The 18,630-nt window shown below is 41.8% G+C and overlaps 1 protein-coding gene across 2 annotated transcripts in view; it reads right to left on the bottom strand.

Moving 5' to 3' along the window:
• LOC110535739 (mediator of RNA polymerase II transcription subunit 27) overlaps window positions 1-18,630 on the bottom strand; it is a 100,363-nt gene that overhangs the window by 35,864 nt on the left and 45,869 nt on the right. For both annotated transcript variants that reach the window (XM_036935526.1, XM_021620957.2), the window contains one exon: window positions 11,704-11,797. In XM_036935526.1, the coding sequence (XP_036791421.1) occupies window positions 11,704-11,797 (94 nt within the window). The remainder of the gene's footprint in view (window positions 1-11,703; window positions 11,798-18,630) is intronic.

Below are 18,630 nucleotides of genomic sequence, written 5' to 3'. Positions count from 1 at the left end.
CAGAAATGGCAAAACGTCATCTAGCGACAAATCAAGGAGCCAATAGCAATTGTCCTGAAAAATAGGTGGCAACAGTACTCCCTGCCCTGACCTCAGCGCCTGGAGGTTCTCTCCTCCTCAGCATTAAGCTAGTCAGAGGATATTCTGTCAATATTCCACACATGGAGCAGTGCCAACCCGCCCCGCTCCCCTTACATACCGCCCCTGGCCCGGGTGTTCCGTTCCACTGCAGCGACCCTGAGGTGGGAAACAAAGTTTTTTAATTTGGATCGATATCCCAACAAGGTCAATTAATGAGCCCCATGTACAGCGCCTCTCAAAGGTGTCAAAAGAAGCAACAAACAACTCGGAGCTTCAAAAACGACTACCAAGATGCAGTGAAACGTTTTTTTTTTACGTTCTTATCTTTTAGATTTCAGTATTGTCTCCGATGGATCATCAGTGATATGATCTGACAGACAACATTGCTCTATTTGACAAAATACAAGAAATAAGAAGAGGTTATGGATGGGATTTAGGTACAATCTAATGAATAACCTATAAGGTTGCCTGAATGGTGAACATAGATGATCTGTACATTTAACTCATGCATACAGAAATTCTGGAGGCTTACGCTGCAGGGAAAAGAGAGTGAGAGAAGAGTGAGATCGGGATGGCTGGGGTGTGGCTGGTGAAGGCGTCACCCAAAGCACTAATAGCTTCAAGCACCAGCCCCAATTAACACTGCATCCCTCTCGCTACTGACACACTTCACAAACAGCCATTAACACACAGTTGGACAGAAAACGTGGACAAAGCACACACATGGCCAGGAAGACACATTTCAGTAGAATCCTTTCAGTTGTACAACTGACTAGGTATCCCCCCCTTTCCCTTTCATTTTCTACTATAGGTTATCGTAAGAGATCCTCTACGCCAGTGTTCCCCAACTGATTTTAGTTGCAGAGGATAAGAACCCCCCCCTGTTTTCTGAGCAAAAAAACTAAACATTCTTATTTATTTTTTGGGACAAACTAAAAACACCAGCAAATAAGTTCCAAGTGATTTTAATTTATACATTTGTTCCAATGTGTTACCACTCAGACTACAAATGATTTAGAATTATGTTCCGGCCCCCTGACCATCCGCTCAAGAAAAATCGGCCCGCGGCTAAATCCATTTGATCATCTCTGCTCTACGCTATTGATATCCCTCTGCTGAATATACTTTCTTCAGCTGTCACGTTTCACAACAGTGCATGACATCCCTCTCCTAGGATCATATTATGTGGAGAAAAACAAAGGCAGATGTAGAGCATCACTTCATTCCTTCAAGGACAAGCCCCCCCCCCTACCCCTACAGGCAAGCCTTAAGTTGTGTTCATCATTTTCTGTTACAGTAGAAAACATTCTGTGCTTTTGGAAAGCTAACCTCATATTCAAAACCATCTGATACTGATGTGCATTGTATTCTGACTGAGGGGCGACGCATACATTATCGAGGCAAGCGCATTTCTAATTCCAATCAACAATAAACCACTGAGAAAATGGACAAGTTATGACTGCTTTAACAGCGGCCAAACACACACATATGGTGATTGTTACAACACTAACAGTCCATTAACAAATGCATCTGCAAGAAACCTACATTCGGGTTGCTTGTAATTAACTGACAATGCACACGGTAAGTGTTGGTGTTCTTTGAAGATCTACAGTGCCAGTGATGGTGGTGGTGAGGTAATGAGGCCTAGGTGTACTATGGAGGCCAGGACTGGGAGTAGAGCTGGGAGCTGCCAGCCTGCCAACTGGGCCATCTGTGAACCAGTGCCCTGTGGGTGTGAACCAGTGAACGCCCACTGTTGGGGATGGAGTATGTCTAATCTTCCTGTCTCTCTCCGCTGCCAGCCTCTCTCTTTCTTACTCTCCCTCTCCACCCCTCTCTCTTTATCCTCTCATTTCTGTTTTTGCATGCCCAATGGATTAGAGTTAGACACAGTAGTGGCGCATGAAGTGCTCTTAGCATCATTTGAGCCAAGAGGCAGGCGTAAGTGGAAGGTCAAAGTGCATGCTGAGTGCTGACAACCTGGTGGTCATGATGAAAATGGCAAGACTGACCAGAGTGCTTTTCATCACATCACTAAGTCAGTAGAGGCACCGACCTGGAGAGACTAGTGTTGTCACGATACGAACATTTTACTAACGATACCAGTCCAAGCATCACGACACCAAGTAGTATGGCAATACAGCAGGGGAAATGTTCAGTGGCGTAGCATCTTGTTCGTCCTGTTCCCGGGATGCTTTATGTCATTTTCTAAACGTTATGCATATTTTCTACCAAAAAAAAGAAGACTTGAAATGTTACGCATAGACTGATCTTCATGTCTTAAAGTAATGATGGACTGTCGTTTCTCTTTGTTTATTTGAGCTGTTCTTGCCATAATATGTGACCCGATTCAAGAAACTAGGCATATGTCACAAGTCACGACTTCAGCTCTTTGAACGTAAAACATTTTTAAAATCAAAATGCATTTTTTTTTGGCAGAGATGCCTTCTCGAACATGTGAACTTTCATGTGCCTTAACATCAAACTTGCCATCTGTAAATACGAATAATATTGTTAAATTACGAGCCCAGTTGGTTTAGCCACAGAAAAAGTGAGCAACCGTCCCACTAGCCATGATTGGCTGAGATAATGAGTGGGCTGGACATGCCGAGAGATGAGTTTGGATTGGTCTGCCATATATAGCACGTGTCTGTATATTGGAGCTGGTCAGTATGTCTAGGTAATCATGTTTGACGCGGCTTTAAAAAAAAAAAGTATTGTGTAGTAAAACTGCATACACCCAATGTCAAGTTCAAGTTTACTGTTAGCTAGCTAACGTTAGCTGGCTGGCATGCTAGCTAATGTATGCTCTCCACTTTTTGGAGGACCGCGTTTTGAAATCAGTGAAATTTGAGTATGATAGCTAAGGAGATGGAGAAAACACAAGTCTGGATTACATCGTCAAACTAAGGGCAACCATGCATGGCATCAGACAAGAGACTCGTCCAACCATGTCTACTGATAAGATAATCTAGCTAGCTACATTTTCAGATATTACACGTTTCTAATTTTGACAGAAAGTGGTTTCATTTTAAGTGTACGGTTAGCTAACGTTATGTGTATGATCTTATTCTTTGTATCTCAGACACATTTGCTTGATTAGTTATAGCAATAGAACCTGGTTGGTTAGCCACCTGCAGATTCATGCCGGGTAGTAACGTCATGAGTTGTGATTATGGTCCATTGTTTAGCTAGCAACATGTCTTACCAAAAGACTCCACTCTAATTTTGACAAAGTATTTTAATTTCAGGTTAGTGTACTGTTAAGCTAGATAGCTAACGTTACGTCATGCATTGGAATTCATTGTTTACATAGCTAGATATCAAGCTACATTTCTTAACAAAAGACTCTTCTGCCAGAGAGCAGAATAACTGATTCATTTTTGAACGCTCAACACCCTTTTGAATATGTCCGGTGTCAGTAAAAGTCGTCAACAAAGCGTAATTCAATTGTTGCCAGCAGCAAAGTTACAGTCACCAATGCTCTGGACAACATGAAAACTGGCTAACCAGCTCTGCTAGGGGGTGTAAAACGGTCAGAGTGGAGTGTTCTCTCATTATGTGTCTGGAAGGAGCTAGCCAATGTTAGCCAGTTAGCTTGACTGTCGTGAGGTCAGAACCTTCGGAACAATGCTACTTATTGGCCAGAGTGTTCAGTGCGCACTCTGAATGCCAAACGCTCTGTACTTACGAACGGAAAATCTGACAGCACAGTTGCAGTCACCAACGCTCTTGATAACATAACAGCCTAACCAGCTCTGCTAGGGCGAGTAATGTTCAGTGAGTTTTTCTCTCCCTCTTAGATGTCTGTAAGTAGCTGGCAAGTTAGTACAGAATGCTCAGATTAACCCTTAAAGAGATGGGTGGGGCTAAGGCTTAAAAGGGTGTGGACAATGCTGAATGGGAGTAGACAGAGAAAGGGCACTCCAATAGTAGCACCAAAACATTGAAAGATGGTTTTCTCAAAAGTGATTTGACAAGTTGATCAACTTTCAAAGCAAAATTACTTTCCCATTGTTTCCTCAAATACAGTGTATGATATACCATCTTGTAGAGAGTCTCTACTTTTATCCAATGTAAAAAACACAACTTGAAATGTTGCTACAGAAGACCGAATCCAGGGGGTGAGTGACACAGTTGAAGTCGGAAGTTTACATACACCTTATCCAAATCAAATCAAATGTATTTATATAACCCTTCGTACATCAGCTGATATCTCAAAGTGCTGTACAGAATACATTTCAACTCAGTTTTTCACAATTCCTGACATTTAATCCTAGTAAAAATTCCCTGTCTTAGGTCAGTTAGGATCACCACTTTATTTTAAGAATGTGAAATGTCAGAATAATACTAGAGTGAATGATTTATTTCAGCTTTTATTTCTTTCATCACATTCCCAATGGGTCAGAAGTTTACATACACTCAAATAGTATTTGATAGCATTGCTTTTAAATTGTTGAACTTGGGTCAAACATTTTGGGTTTGGTGATGGCCACTCCTTTACCTTGACTTTGTTGTCCTTAAGCCATTTTGCCACAACTTTGAAAGTATGCTTGGGGTCATTGTCCATTTGGAAGACCCATTTGCAACCAAGCTTTAACTTCCAGACTGATGGTCTTGAGATATTACTTCAATATATCCACATAATTTTCCATTCCTCACGACGCCATCTAGTTTGTGAAGTGCACCAGTCCCTCCTGCAGCAAAGCACCCCATAACATGATGCTGCCACCCCCCGTGCTTCACGGTCGGAATGGTGTTCTTTGGCTTGTAAGCCTCCCCCTTTTCCCTCCAAACATAATGATGGTCATTATGGCCAAACAGTTCTATTTTTGTTTCATCAGACCAGAGGACATTTCTCCAAAAAGTACGATCTTTGTCCTCATGTGCAGTTGCAAACTGTATTCTGGCTTTTATTTTTACGGTGGTTTTGGAGCAGTGGCTTCTTCCTTGCTGAGCGGCCTTTCGGGGGTCGATATAGGACTCGTTTTACTGTGGATATAGATACTTTTGGACCTGTTTCCTCCAGCATCTTCACAGGGTCCTTTGCTGTTGTTCTGGGATTGATTTGCACTTTTCACACCAAAGTACGTTCATCTCCAGGAGACAGAACGCGTCTCCTTCCTGAGCGGTATGACGGCTGCGTGGTCCCATGTTGTATATACTTGCATTCCATTGTTTGTTCAGATGAACGTGGTACCTTCAGGCATTTGGAATTTGATCCCAAGGATGAATCAGACTTGTAGAGGTCTACAATTTTGTTTCTGAGGTCTTGGCTGATTTCTTTTGATTTTCCCATGATGTCAAGCAAAGAAGCACTGAGTTTGAAGGTAGGCCTTGAAATACATCTACAGGTACACCTCCAATTGACTCAAATGTCAATTAGCCTATCAGAAGTTTCTAAAGCCATGACATAATTTTCTCTAATTTTCCAAGCTGTTTAAAGGCACAGTCAACTTGGTGCATGTAAACTTCTGACCCACTGGAATTGTGAAACAGTGAATTATAAATGAAATAATCTGTCTGTAAACAGTTGTTGGAAAAATTACTTGTTTCATGCACAAAGTAGATGTCCTAACCGACTTGCCAAAAACTATAGTTTGTTAACAAGAAATTTGTGGAGGGGTTGAAAAACTAGTTCTAATGACTCCAACGTAAGTGTTTGTAAACTTCTGACTTCAACTGTATGTACTTGGATTTACCAGATAGGGCTATCTTCTGTATACCACCCCTGCTTTGTCATAGCGCAACTAATTGGCTCAAATGCATTAAGGACATAAATTCTACTAATTATCTTAAGGCACACATGTTAATTGAAATGCAATCCAGGTGAATACCTCTTGATTCTCCAAGTGCAGTCACAAAAACCATTAAGCACTATGATTAAGCTGGTTCTCATGAGGATCGCCACAGGAAAGGAAGACCCAGAGTTACCTCTGCTGCAGAGGATAAGTTCATTAGAGCTACCAGCCTCAGAAATTGCAGCCAAAATAAATGTTTCACAGAGTTCAAGTAACAGACATCTCAAAATCAACTGTTCAGAGGAGACTGTGTGAATCAGGTTTTCCTGGTTGAATTGCTGCGAAGAAACCACTACTAAAGGACATCAATAATAAGAAGAGACTTGCTTTGGCCAAGAAACACAAGCAATGGACATTAGACCGGTGGAAATCTGTCCTTTTGTTTACAACCGCCATGTCTTTGTGAGACGTAGAGGAGGCCATCGGATAATCTCTGCTTGTGTGGTTCCCACCGTGAAGCATGGAGGAGGCAGCGTGATGGTGCTTTGCTGGTGACACTGTCAGTGATTTATTTAGAATTCAAGGCACACTTAACCAGCATGGCTACCACAGCATTCTGCAGTGACACACCATCACATCTGGTTTGCACTTGTGTGGGACTATCATTTATTTACTATCATTTATAATTTATTTTTCAACAGGACAAAGACATAAAACACACCTCCAGGCTGTGTAAGGGCTATTTGACCAAGAAGGAGAGTGATGAGTGCTGCATCAGATGACCTGGCCTCCACAATCACCCGACCTCCACCCAATTGACATGGTTTTGGAGGAGTTGGACCGCAGAGTGAAGGACACTGTGTGCTTTGGCAAAGTGGGTGGGGTTATATCCTTCCTGTTTGGCCCTGTCCGGGGGGAGGGGGGGGGGGGGGGGTCATCGGATGGGGCCACAGTGTCTCCTGACCCCTCCTGTCTCAGCCTCCAGTATTTATGCTGCAGTAGTTTGTGTGTCGGGGGGCTAGGGTCAGTTTGTTATATCTGGAGTACTTCTCCTGTCCTATCCGGCCGGTGTCCTGTGTGAATTGAAGTATGCTCTCTCTAATTCTCTCTTTCTCTCTCTCGGAGGACCTGAGCCCTAGGACCATGCCTCAGGACAACCGGGCATGATGACTCCTTGCTGTCCCCAGTCCACCTGGCCGTGCTGCTGCTCCAGTTTCAACTGTTCTGCCTGTGATTATTATTATTTGACCATGCTGGTCATTTATGAACATTTGAACATCTTGGCCATGTTCTGTTATAATCTCCACCCGGCACAGCCAGAAGAGGACTGGCCACCACACATAGCCTGGTTCCTCTCTAGGTTTCTTACTAGGTTTTGGCCTTTCTAGGGTTCTAGAGTTTTTCCCTAGCCACCGTGCTTCTACACCTGCATTGCTTGCTGTTTGGGGTTTTAAGCTGGGTTTCTGTACAGCACTTTGAGATATCAGCTGATGTACGAAGGGCTATATTAATACATTTGATTTGATTTGAAGAGTGTGCAAAGCTGTCAAAGCAAAGGGTGGCTACTTTGAAGAATCGTAAAATCAAATATATTTTGATTTGTTAAACACTTTTTTGGTTACTACATGATTCCATGTGTTTTATTTAATAGTTTTGATGTCTTTACTATTATTCTACAATGTAGAATAATAGTAAAAATAAAGAAAAAACATTGAACGAGTAGGTGTGTCCAAACTTTTGACTGGTACTGTATATATATTTTTGTTGCATGTTATTTAGCCATTATTACATGTCACATATCAGTTTGAAAACAATGTAAAACATGTAATAATCATTGAGTTTTTTGCTTTCTTGAGTAAGGCAGCTCCAAAATGCAGGTTTCAGCCTAGATCAGTGCTTTCTGTGGTGGTGGGGCAGCCAGTGGGATATGCAGAGCGCAGGAGTTCGTAATGTTCTCTAGTTGCGCTATGATTGGCTCAGTGTTCTGTCACTCATGGGGACACTACGTCACTGCAAAATCTACGGGGAGAGCTCGAACATTCAAGCCCCTTGGTTGCTGCCATAGAGTTACATTAGAAGTGCCCATCCAAGGCGGCTCAAAGTCATTGGCCACAGATCTACCATAGCTTTGATTGGACAGATTATGTGAACATCACACTTTCAAAATCTTAGCTAGCAAGCAGTCATCGTCATGAATCACGTCGACAATCTACTGGCAAATCCTTTTCAATCCTTGTCATAGAGAAATTATAGATATAACGTATCTTTGCTAATTACAAGTTGGAAATCGCAAATCCAACAATGAGTGTTTTGGAAGGAATCAGTGGCTAACTGCAAGCGTTGCAAAGCAACCACTAGCCTGCTTTTCAGCATGAATTCTGCCACGTTCAAAACAAATGCAAACTCAGAACTGCGAAATCTCAGACTTCAGTGAGTTAAAGAGAACTGGGAACTCGGAAAACTGGGAAAATACGTTTTCAATGGTCATCCAACTCGGAATTCCAAGTTGGGAACTCGGGACTCTTTCTAGAGCTCCGACTTGAAGATCACTGATTCATGATTCGACACCGTTTTGTGCCAGGCCAGCGAGTTAACATTAGCCTACTATCTAGCTACATATTGAACTTCCATCATCTCAGGCCAGAGGCACAATGTATGAATTTATGGTTGGATCATAATCACCGTTATAATCATTGGCAAGTACAGACAATTAAGTAAAACCACAAATCCAAATTTCCATCCATGGCTAATTTAGGAAAGGAACCATTTTAGCTAGCTAGCCAGCCACCGGAGGACAAAGACACAACTAGATGCAACAATTCAAGTTCTGTGAATTACGTTTTACGTCTTATACTAAAATGGATTAAGATAATTTCCCCCCTCATCAATCTACACACAATACCACATAATGACAAAGCAAAAACTGGTAAAAAATTCAAAAGAAAAAAAAGAAATATCACATTTACATAAGTATTCAGACCCTTTACTCAGTCTTTGTTGAAGCACCTTTGGCAGCGATTACAGCCTCGAGTCTTCTTGGGTTTGACGCTATAAGCTTGGCACACCTGTACTTGGGGAGTTTCTCTCATTCTTCTCTGCAGATCCTCTCAAGCTCTGTCAAGTTGGATGGGGAGCACAGATATTTTCAGGTCTCTCCAGAGATGTTTGAGCCGGTTCAAGTCTGGGCTCTGGCTGAGCCACCCAAGGACATTCAGAGACTTGTCCCAAAGCCACTCCTGTGTTGTCTTGGTTGTGTGCTTAGGGTCATTGTCCTGTTGGAAGGTGAACCTTCACCCCAGTCTGAGGTCCTGAGCGACACTCTGGAGCAGGTTTTCATCAAGGATCTCTCTGTACTTTGCTCTGTTCATCTTTCCCTCGATCCTGACTAGTCTCCCAGTCCCTGATTGGTGGAGTGCTGCAGAGATGGTTGTCTTTCTGGAAGGTTCTCCCATATCCATAGAGAAACTCTGGAGCTCTGTCAGAGTGAACATCGGGTTCCTGGTCGCCTCCCTGACCAAGACCCTTCTCCCCCGTTTGCAGAGTTTGGTTGGGTGGCCAGCTCTAGGTAGAGTCTTGGTGGTTCCAAACTTCTTCCATTTAAGAATGATGGAGGCCACTGTTCTTGGCGACCTTCAATGCTGCAGAAAATTTTTGGTTGCCTTCCCCAGAACTCTGCCTCGACACAATCCTGTCTCGGAGCTCTACGGTCAATTCCTTCGACCTCATGGCTTGGTTTTTGCTCTGACATGCACTGTCAACTGTGGGACCTTAAATAGACAGGTGTGTGCCATTCCAAATCATGTCCAATCAATTGAATTTATCACAGCTGGACACCAATCAAGTTGTAGAAACAGCTCAAGGATGATCAATGGAAACAGGATGCACCTGAGCTCAATTTTGAGTCTCATAGCAAAGGGTCTGAATACTTATGTAAACAAGCTATTTCAAGCCAGATTTTGTACATGATTTTTCTGACATGAAATTGTTTAGTGCAAATCCAACTGTTGTATTCTAGGTACAGTACATTAAAATATGGAGATGACAATTTGTAGGCTAATTCAAAATGTCAAAAATGTTGGGTGAAGAGAGATTTGTACAACAATGTTTGCAAGTCAATTTCTTTTAACCAATGTTCCCATTCATTGCATTTTACATGCAGGCCTGTGTATTTTACAGGAAGGGAGCTATAATCGTCAATGTCATGATGTCCAGTTGCTAGAATATTACATGGGAAATTCATGCTTAGTGTATCATTTACAAAGTTATAATGCGTGTTACTGGTGATTTCTATCCTTTGGTGGGCAAATTTCACAACTTAATTTACTCAACACATTCACAAATGGTGGTTTTGATCACAATTTTGAGGTTTAGGTTGATTGATGTTCATAGCTAGCTAGCAGCACAAGCAACCAAATCTCTCTTCACCCACCATCAACACCAACATTCTCTGCAATCTTTCTCCAGGCCATTGACCTTATGATTTTGTCTCTGTATTCTAGCAAAGTGACATTATATAGAATTTGAAAACCAGACACAGCTATGATTGGCTTTCCACCATCTTTATTGGTTGTGCATGCCCGGAACTAATGATAGGTGGAACTATGTTTCAAGAACAGAAGATTTTCAAGCAAACATCTGCTCCACCTGTCGTGTGCAATTTGCATAAAGTAGAGAAGAGCTGACTTTGCGCACTGCTCCAATGAATCAAATGTACATGCAACCAAAGAAGACTTAAGGGTCTGCATCCCTGCTCGCCATCATGGCTAAATTATATTTTAAAAACTGATGGAAGAATAGATGCACAGGAAGAGTGGACGGAGAGAAGCAGGTGAGTGATAGCTGGAAGGGGATGTGGCTGGCTGATCATAGTTGCCGTACGTGAGATGTGCGTGACTTTGGAAGTGGACATTTCTCGCCTCGAGTTTAATAAGAATAGTTGTTGCTTAAAAAAATATAACTGAATTTAGAAACAAAATTTACTTTGTAACATTTTTATAATAGGCGCCAGTTTGGTTTCTTTAGACTTGTATGTCCGAAATATCTGGTAATATGACATGAAACGGTACTACAGTATTCTAAAACGTTGGTATCGTAATGATCATAACGTTTTGGTACCGTGATATTACTGTGGTACCAGTAAACCGTGCAACACTAGAAGACACACCTGTCAGTAATATGTGGACATGATTTTGAACATAATCATCATGGTAGGGCATTTTCTGTGGTAAGAGACAGTAAAGAAGAGCAGCTGTGTAGTTCTGTGGTATGTTTCTGTAGAGCAGCGCTCCACCACACATCCCAGGGAACCATGTTAATAATTACAGGTAGTATTAATATTTAACACGACAAGTCTTCTTTGAATCCTTAAGCACTTTGTTGAAATAAAACTTGGAGCAAAGCAGAGCTGAGTGAGAAGCTAGTGTTGGTCAGACGATTGAACGGATTTCTCTATATTCTACCTTTTGCATGAACAGAAGTCGTACAGTAAGTACCCTTTCATCTGCACTGTACATGACAATCATTGGTCAAGAAACTCAACCCAGTTCCTCCATCATGGTTTTCTTGTCAAAGAATGTACACATAAAAATAGCTCAGAAGTTTTGTATCTTTTGGCATTCATGGTCAGCAACCTGCACTTGGCCAGGGCACCCACCATCCCGCTATCCGATGGAGGAAAAACTGCATGCATATCTTGCATTTCAGTGCTCTTTTGTGGATATTGTTGACACCATGCAAATATCATCTGGGTCAGCTTGTTTATATATTTATATTGGGAGGTGCCCTACAAATTTCAATAATTGTTCAAATGTTGAAAGTGAGCGAAGCAGAACGTTTTGAAGCAGAGAAGTGTTGGATGCCCGGTGGTGAGGAGGAATCTTACCAGAAGTACTGCCGATGTCCCATTGGGTCGGAAGAGTTCAATCGACATGTCTGGGAACATCCGGCCGATCCTCGATATCACGTCATCCACATACCTGGAGGAGGAGAAAGTACATTTTTGCCTTTTGGAAATGAACAACAAACAGGTTTCAAACTACAGCAATCCACAGTCCTAGAAAAGCAAAATGTCCTGCTGTGTTATTGACGTGTAGAGTCTAAACGGTTTAGGTCACGTTTCTTTTCTTAACAAATATTTTGGATGATTTACACTTGAAATGATTCAACATCTGAAGCGCAGTTGAATCAATGTTTTACTCATGTTAATCAATGGTTTCAAAGAAACAAATTCCCAACTGATTAACATTAGTCTGATAATACTAATGACCCACATCATCCACTCACCCATCCCTAATCAAACAAACACGTGACACATGCACTCACACACACTTCTAACTCTGTACATAATAGTAGCCTACTGGCCAGGCTACTCTGTCATCTTGTAGGATCCTTGCTCCTTTAGAAGGCACACGACAGCAGCAGCAGCTCTCACATCAATGCCACAGATAGACAGACAGTCAAGGCTACGAGGGACAGACACTGAGCTTTAACAGGGTTTCTCAGTCTGGTTGACCCCCATACCCCCCAAACATCAATCCACTTGCACCCTTAAACCTTTGCCAGGGGGACCCTGTTAACTGTCAGCGCTGCTAGGGATCATTTTTAACCTGGACTGCGAGGCCACAAGTGCTTGCATGCTAATCGAAATATAATGAGAATCTTGTTAGCCATGAGCCATCGACAGACCTAAGGATGTCATTCAAAATAGACATGAAAAGAAAATCTCATATTAAGAAGGACTTTAAAAGTCATACAGAGGTCAAGAGACCAACAATCACGTAATTACCATTTTTGACCAACAAGTACAGAAGTTCACTGGTGTGTTCTCGCACACCGCACATGCACATCAAACTTTAGGTCTACATTCTCACTATGTGCATTGGGATGAACATAGGCAGTAAGTAGAGTTGTTAAATGGAGATTCAGAACTCTCAATTGCCGGCCACTGTAGGGTGCCAGACTGCCAGACAGTTACACGACAAGACTTGTTCTTACATTTAGCTGCTTAATAATTCATCTTGAGAGTGAAACTCGTTTAACAACAACACAAAACAACACATTTTCACAGATTCAAATCAGTGTAGTAAATTCAAATCTCCCTAGGCGTTGAAGAACCTACTTGGCATTCTGGGCTAGGAGTTCCAAGTTCCAGTTCCAACCAAACCGAGATATTTAAGCCTGACCAAAACATCCCTGGTACATGGTCCAACATTGAGAACTTCAGTGTAACTACCCTGTACAGAAACAACTACCTCCATGTCTTAACCTTAGAAGAACAACACTTGGATGGATGGCTGCATCCAGTCCCCATGTAAAAGTTCACTTCCCTAAGTCAAACCCTGCAGCATGGGGATATTCATTTAGAATAAGCCTAAGTACTTGTTATGAAGCTGCTCCTTAAATACAAAAAGAAGATGGGGTTGAGAGTGTCAAATACAGATATCTTTTTGTTCTAATACTTGTCATCCTTTTGCTTCTTCTTAATCTCACTGAACACTAGACTACACATAGAAGGGCACTGGTCTGCATTGCATTTTCTCTTTGAGCCTGTAAGTTTGTAGGCAAAATGAAGATATGGCATAGGGGAGGTGGATGGATGTTTATTGAGACTACGGGTGATATTTCGTGTTCATATCATATCTCATAACTTTTCTTAAACTATTTTGGAGATCATTATTTATGTGTATTGGGAAACTGTGAGCTCTGCCATGGCTGTAGTGCTCACAACTAGAGGTCGACCGATTAATTGGAATGGCCGATTAATTAGGGCCGATTTCAAGTTTTCATAACAATCGGAAATCGATATTTTTGGGCGCCAATTTGCATATATATTTTTTTAGACCTTTATTTAACTAGGCAAGTCAGTTAAGAACACATTCTTATTTTCAATGACGGCCTAGGAACTGTGGGTTCATTCACTCATTCAGGGGCAGAACGACAGATTTTCACCTTTTCAGCTTGGGGGATCCAATCTTGCAACCTTACAGTTAACGAGTCCAACGCAATAACAACCTGCCGCTCTCTCATTGCACTCCACAAGGAGACTGACTGCCTGTTATGCGAATGCAGTAAGCCAAGGTAAGTTGCTAGCTAGCATTAAACTTATCTTATAAAAAACAATCAATCATGATCACTAGTTAACTACACATGGTTGATGATATTACTAGATATTATCTAGCGTGTCCTGCGTTGCATATAATCTGACTGAGCATACAAGCATACAAGTATCTAAGTATCTGACTGAGCGGTGGTATGCAGAAGCAGGCGTGTAAACATTCATTCAAACAGCACTTTCGTGCGTTTTGCCAGCAGCTCTTCGTTGTGCGTCAAGCATTGCGCTGTTTATGACTTCAAGCCTATCAACTCCCGGGATGAGGCTGGTGTAACCGAAGTGAAATGGCTAGCTAGTTAGCGCACGCTAATAGCGTTTCAAACTTCACTCGCTCTGAGCCTTGGGGTGGTTGTTTCCCTTGCTCTGCATGGGTAACGCTGCTTCGATGGTGGCTGTTGTTGTATTGCTGGTTCGAGCCCAGGGAGGAGCGAGGAGAGGGACGGAAGCTATACTGTTACACTGGCAATACTAAAGTGCCTATAAGAACATCCAATAGTCAAAGGTTAATGAAATACAAATGGTATAGAGGGAAATAGTCCTATAATTCCTATAATAACTACAACCTAAAACTTCTTACCTGGGAATATTGAAGACTCATGTTAAAAGGAACCACCAGCTTTCATATGTTCTCGTGTTCTGAGCAAGGAACTGAAACGTTAGCTTTCTTACATAGCACATATTGTACTTTTACTTTCTTCTCCAACACTTTGTTTTTGCATTATTTAAACCAAATTGAACATGTTTCATTATTTACTTGAGGCTAAATTGATTTTGATGTATTATATTAAGTTAAAATAAGTGTTCATTCAGTATTGTTGTAATTATCATTATTACAAATACATTTTTTTAAATCGCCCGATTAATCGGTAATCAGCTTTTTTTGGTCCTCCAATAATCGATATCGGCATTAAAAAATCATATTCGGTTGACCTCTACTTACAACAAATGTGGCCCTGATGAGAGACAATAGTCTAAAGATGGCAGCATGGGTGTATTCGGTGGACTCAGGCGTAAAACATAAATGGCGTAAAAGGTGTTCAGTCGCTGTGGACTGCACAGCCAATATTCTGTCAAGGAAGGGCACCCTCCTGCTCTGATTGGCTAAAGTTTGGAAGCCATCATCGACAGCCGACGAAAATTCGAAATGTTGAATTTTATTAATTGCAAAAATAGCAAAAAACTGTTTTTAAAACAGCAAAAGTGAGTGAAATTTCCCTTTAGAATATCTACAAGTCATTTGGGCTTCTTTGCATTAACCTTGTAATTTAAATGCAAAGTTAATGAACATTCTAAGGAAATATAGACATAAAGGGAAGTTATGTTACATAGTTTAAGAATCCACTGTGAAGAGTGTCTTGAATGTGAATGCTCCAGATTACCATTAGGAGCCGCTGAGCAGGTGAAAACCGTCAAAAAGTCTTTGAAAAGTGACCTGCGAGTACCAAGACAAATCGGATCTAGCGCTGTTTCATGACGGCGAATTATAACAAAGAGAGATGACAAACAACAACTGACAGACTGGTATCAGCTTGCCAGTGTGTTTGGGGATGGAGCCTAACATTTCTCTTACACCTGCAAACGTTGCAGTTGATTATGAGGAGTGGTCAGATATTCCCTCGCTTGTGACTGCATGGCTCACTGAGATGAATACTGATAAATCAGAGCCGTCTGACTTGCTGTTCAGTCTAATCAGGGATCACTGATGACTGAAATTTCATCCTCCTCAACTCTACTGTGTCGCAATGCAGCACCGGAAACAGGATGCCCAGAGCCAAACAAACGTCTGCATGCCAATGATTAGGCCTAAGTTCACTAATTCAAACATTTATGAATTGTTATAGTATAATCTGCATGACAAATATATCCAAATATCACATGAATTAAAAAAGAAGTGGACGGTGTCTGATCAAGTCCGTTGTCATGAAGTTGGCCTAGGGGTAGGTTTATGACAGTCAAATACCTCTTCCCCCCTTTTTCCTCTCTCTATCCTACTGATGTTACATTTGCTGGGATCACCAGAAGGTGGGGGGAAATGAACTATATTCTGGTAATCCGTCCAATTGAACATATGCGGTGGTACTTAATGAATATGATGTCAGTTCGGTTGTCATTTGAGACATTCTCATCAATGATAAGATGACAAACTCTACAGTGGAAAGTCTACACATCAGAGTTATCGGATTCACATGGAATTGTTGTTCAATTTAAATGTTTGAATATGAAATTATTCGTGGTAGCTACAGTCTTGTCCCATCGCTGCAACTCCCATACGGACTCGGGAGAGGCGAAGGTCGAGAGCCGTGCGTCATCTTGATACAATGCCTGCTTAACCCGGAAGCCAGCCGCACCAATGTGTCGGAGGAAACACAGTACACCTCGCGACCGTGTCAGCATGCATGTGCCCGGCCCGCACGATGGGACAAGGACATCCCGGCCGGCCAAACCCTCCCCTAATCCGGACGACGTTGGACCAAATGTGCGCCGCTCCATGGGTCACCCGGTCGTGGCCGGCTACGACAGAGCCTGGATTTGAACCAGGATCTCTAGTGGCACAGCTAGCACTGCGTTGTAGTACCTTAGACTACTGAGCCAAAAAGATAACTTTCTAAATCAACTTCGACAAGCTTACCAAAAAGCAGCAAAAAGTAAGCCTGGTTTACATTTAACAGCCAATATAATGACAGACGAGAGGAGGAAAAACGAGCCAGTTTTAGAATGTTGTGTTATGGAACGAACAACTGACTGAAGATGGGATGGCCCGGCATTAAAAAAAGATGACAAGTGCAGTTGAGTCATTTTCCACAATAAAATTGATTCTTTACAACGTGATAAAACGTTCCCCATTCAACCCAACGTCTGCAGCAGAACATGCAGTTAGAAGCGGAGGAGAAGAGAGAATGGGGGACTTTTTTCCCCCTTTCTATTAAAACCTATTATAATGGTGACCGTGGTCATACGCCTGACAAATAACCGGAAATTCCATGACGGTCACAGCCCTACCATTTGGAAGTTATCACCCCAGTTACAACGGGGTGTTACATTCAGAGACCAATGTGAAAATGGCTTCTACATGTGTTTGGGAAATGTTCCACCTCCTATGTTAATATGTGAGTGGGGCCTGTGAGTTTGTGTGATGCTTGTGACAGGGCCATACATAAGAGAGAAGTGCAGTAGGGATGGCCCCTAATCAGGCCGCCAATTTCCCAGCGGCATCAACGCCCCCCCCTTCTGTGGCTGTAATGCCCCCTAAAAAAAAAAGCAATGCCTTGCGGCCAAAGTGGCCAGTGTGCCCTTGGGCTGAATATAATAATTATAATTCACTTCTCCCAGTTGCCATTCCGTGTGCTCCGATGCAGCTCTCACTCACACGGCTCTCTCAGATAGAGTATTGAAATTCTTATTAGCCAATGCCAGTCACGTGATTGGGTCGTTCTCACAGGCAACGCAGCTCCAAAGTATAAGTGAAGACCGGACACATCGGGGATGCAACAGCGCGCGTCCTTCTTATTGAATTCCGAGGCACACACTGAACTGTCCACATTTACTTTTCCTCAGCCAACAAGATGAGTAACAAACAGTAAAATCACTAGCGTATGCCAATCTACTATCTCCCATAGTACAACAGTTGACCTATTCTATTGGTCAGCTTGTCGTTCTGTGTGAGAAATAAATATTCCTAACAGACTCTGGGACAGTTGTGGTCCGATAGATCCCACATTCATACAATCACTGCACATATATATATATTTTAAAAACAATGACGCTGATGCAACAAAATCAGGACGTTTAGCTTAAAATGCTGATAAACTATTATTTATTCACATTATAAGCGCAGCAATGCGCACACGGCAGTAGGCTATACACGCAAATGTTACAAAATGCAATTAGCGAGAAAACATCATCGTTTGTAAAAGCGCACTGCCAATGTGAGCGGTTTCATGGGACACAGAGGAAAATATCCTTTAGAAATGTAGAAAGAGGGAAGATCTAAAGATGCAACAACTAGCATGGGTTGTTAATATGACTAAGATTGTATCTTTGGCTGCTGGACAACGAAAGAAAGTTGATTTGAAAACTAATACAACATGAGAGAAATACTTTTTCAATGGCATTTGAGGAAGTGATTAGAAAATAACTCAACATTCCTATGGTCAGGAATTTGGCTAGGCTACTTTGAAACAAGGTAAGACATGCCTCCTAAAATAAAAAACATCCAGGTTTTAAACAATTATGTTTATGGTTAAATGGTTTTAAAATTATGACTGCCCCTGCTTAAATTGCAATGTGGGTGATGTTGCGGTACACAACAAGCACTGTCATTTCTCTCTTATCGGAACAAACAGTGCCTCAAGTATGTTGACACAATCAAGCATTTAGGCGTTAATATTAATTATACTACATTATATTTATCAAACATGACTGGCGTTTAGCCTATATACAGCATATGTAATTAAAAGACTCATTAAACTTTGGCTATATTTTCCGGTGCCTCTCATGTGAGCATCGGTGTGGACATGAGATGCTGTAGCCAATACGCATAGTCTATCACCTACACTTTGACATGTAGGCAAATTATTCATACATTTACATACACATACGTTTTTAAAATACATTTAATTGGTTATTTTTGTTTAATGGCCTTGGTGCCCTAGCAGATGGCCTTGGCTCTCTGGCAGATTGGGCACCTCTTGAAGGCCA

The sequence above is a fragment of the Oncorhynchus mykiss genome, chromosome 11 (assembly GCF_013265735.2).
Source record: "Oncorhynchus mykiss isolate Arlee chromosome 11, USDA_OmykA_1.1, whole genome shotgun sequence".
Lineage (NCBI taxonomy): Eukaryota > Metazoa > Chordata > Actinopteri > Salmoniformes > Salmonidae > Oncorhynchus > Oncorhynchus mykiss.
Note: the sequence above shows the minus strand (reverse complement) of the source record. Positions and strands in the feature narration are given on the sequence as shown.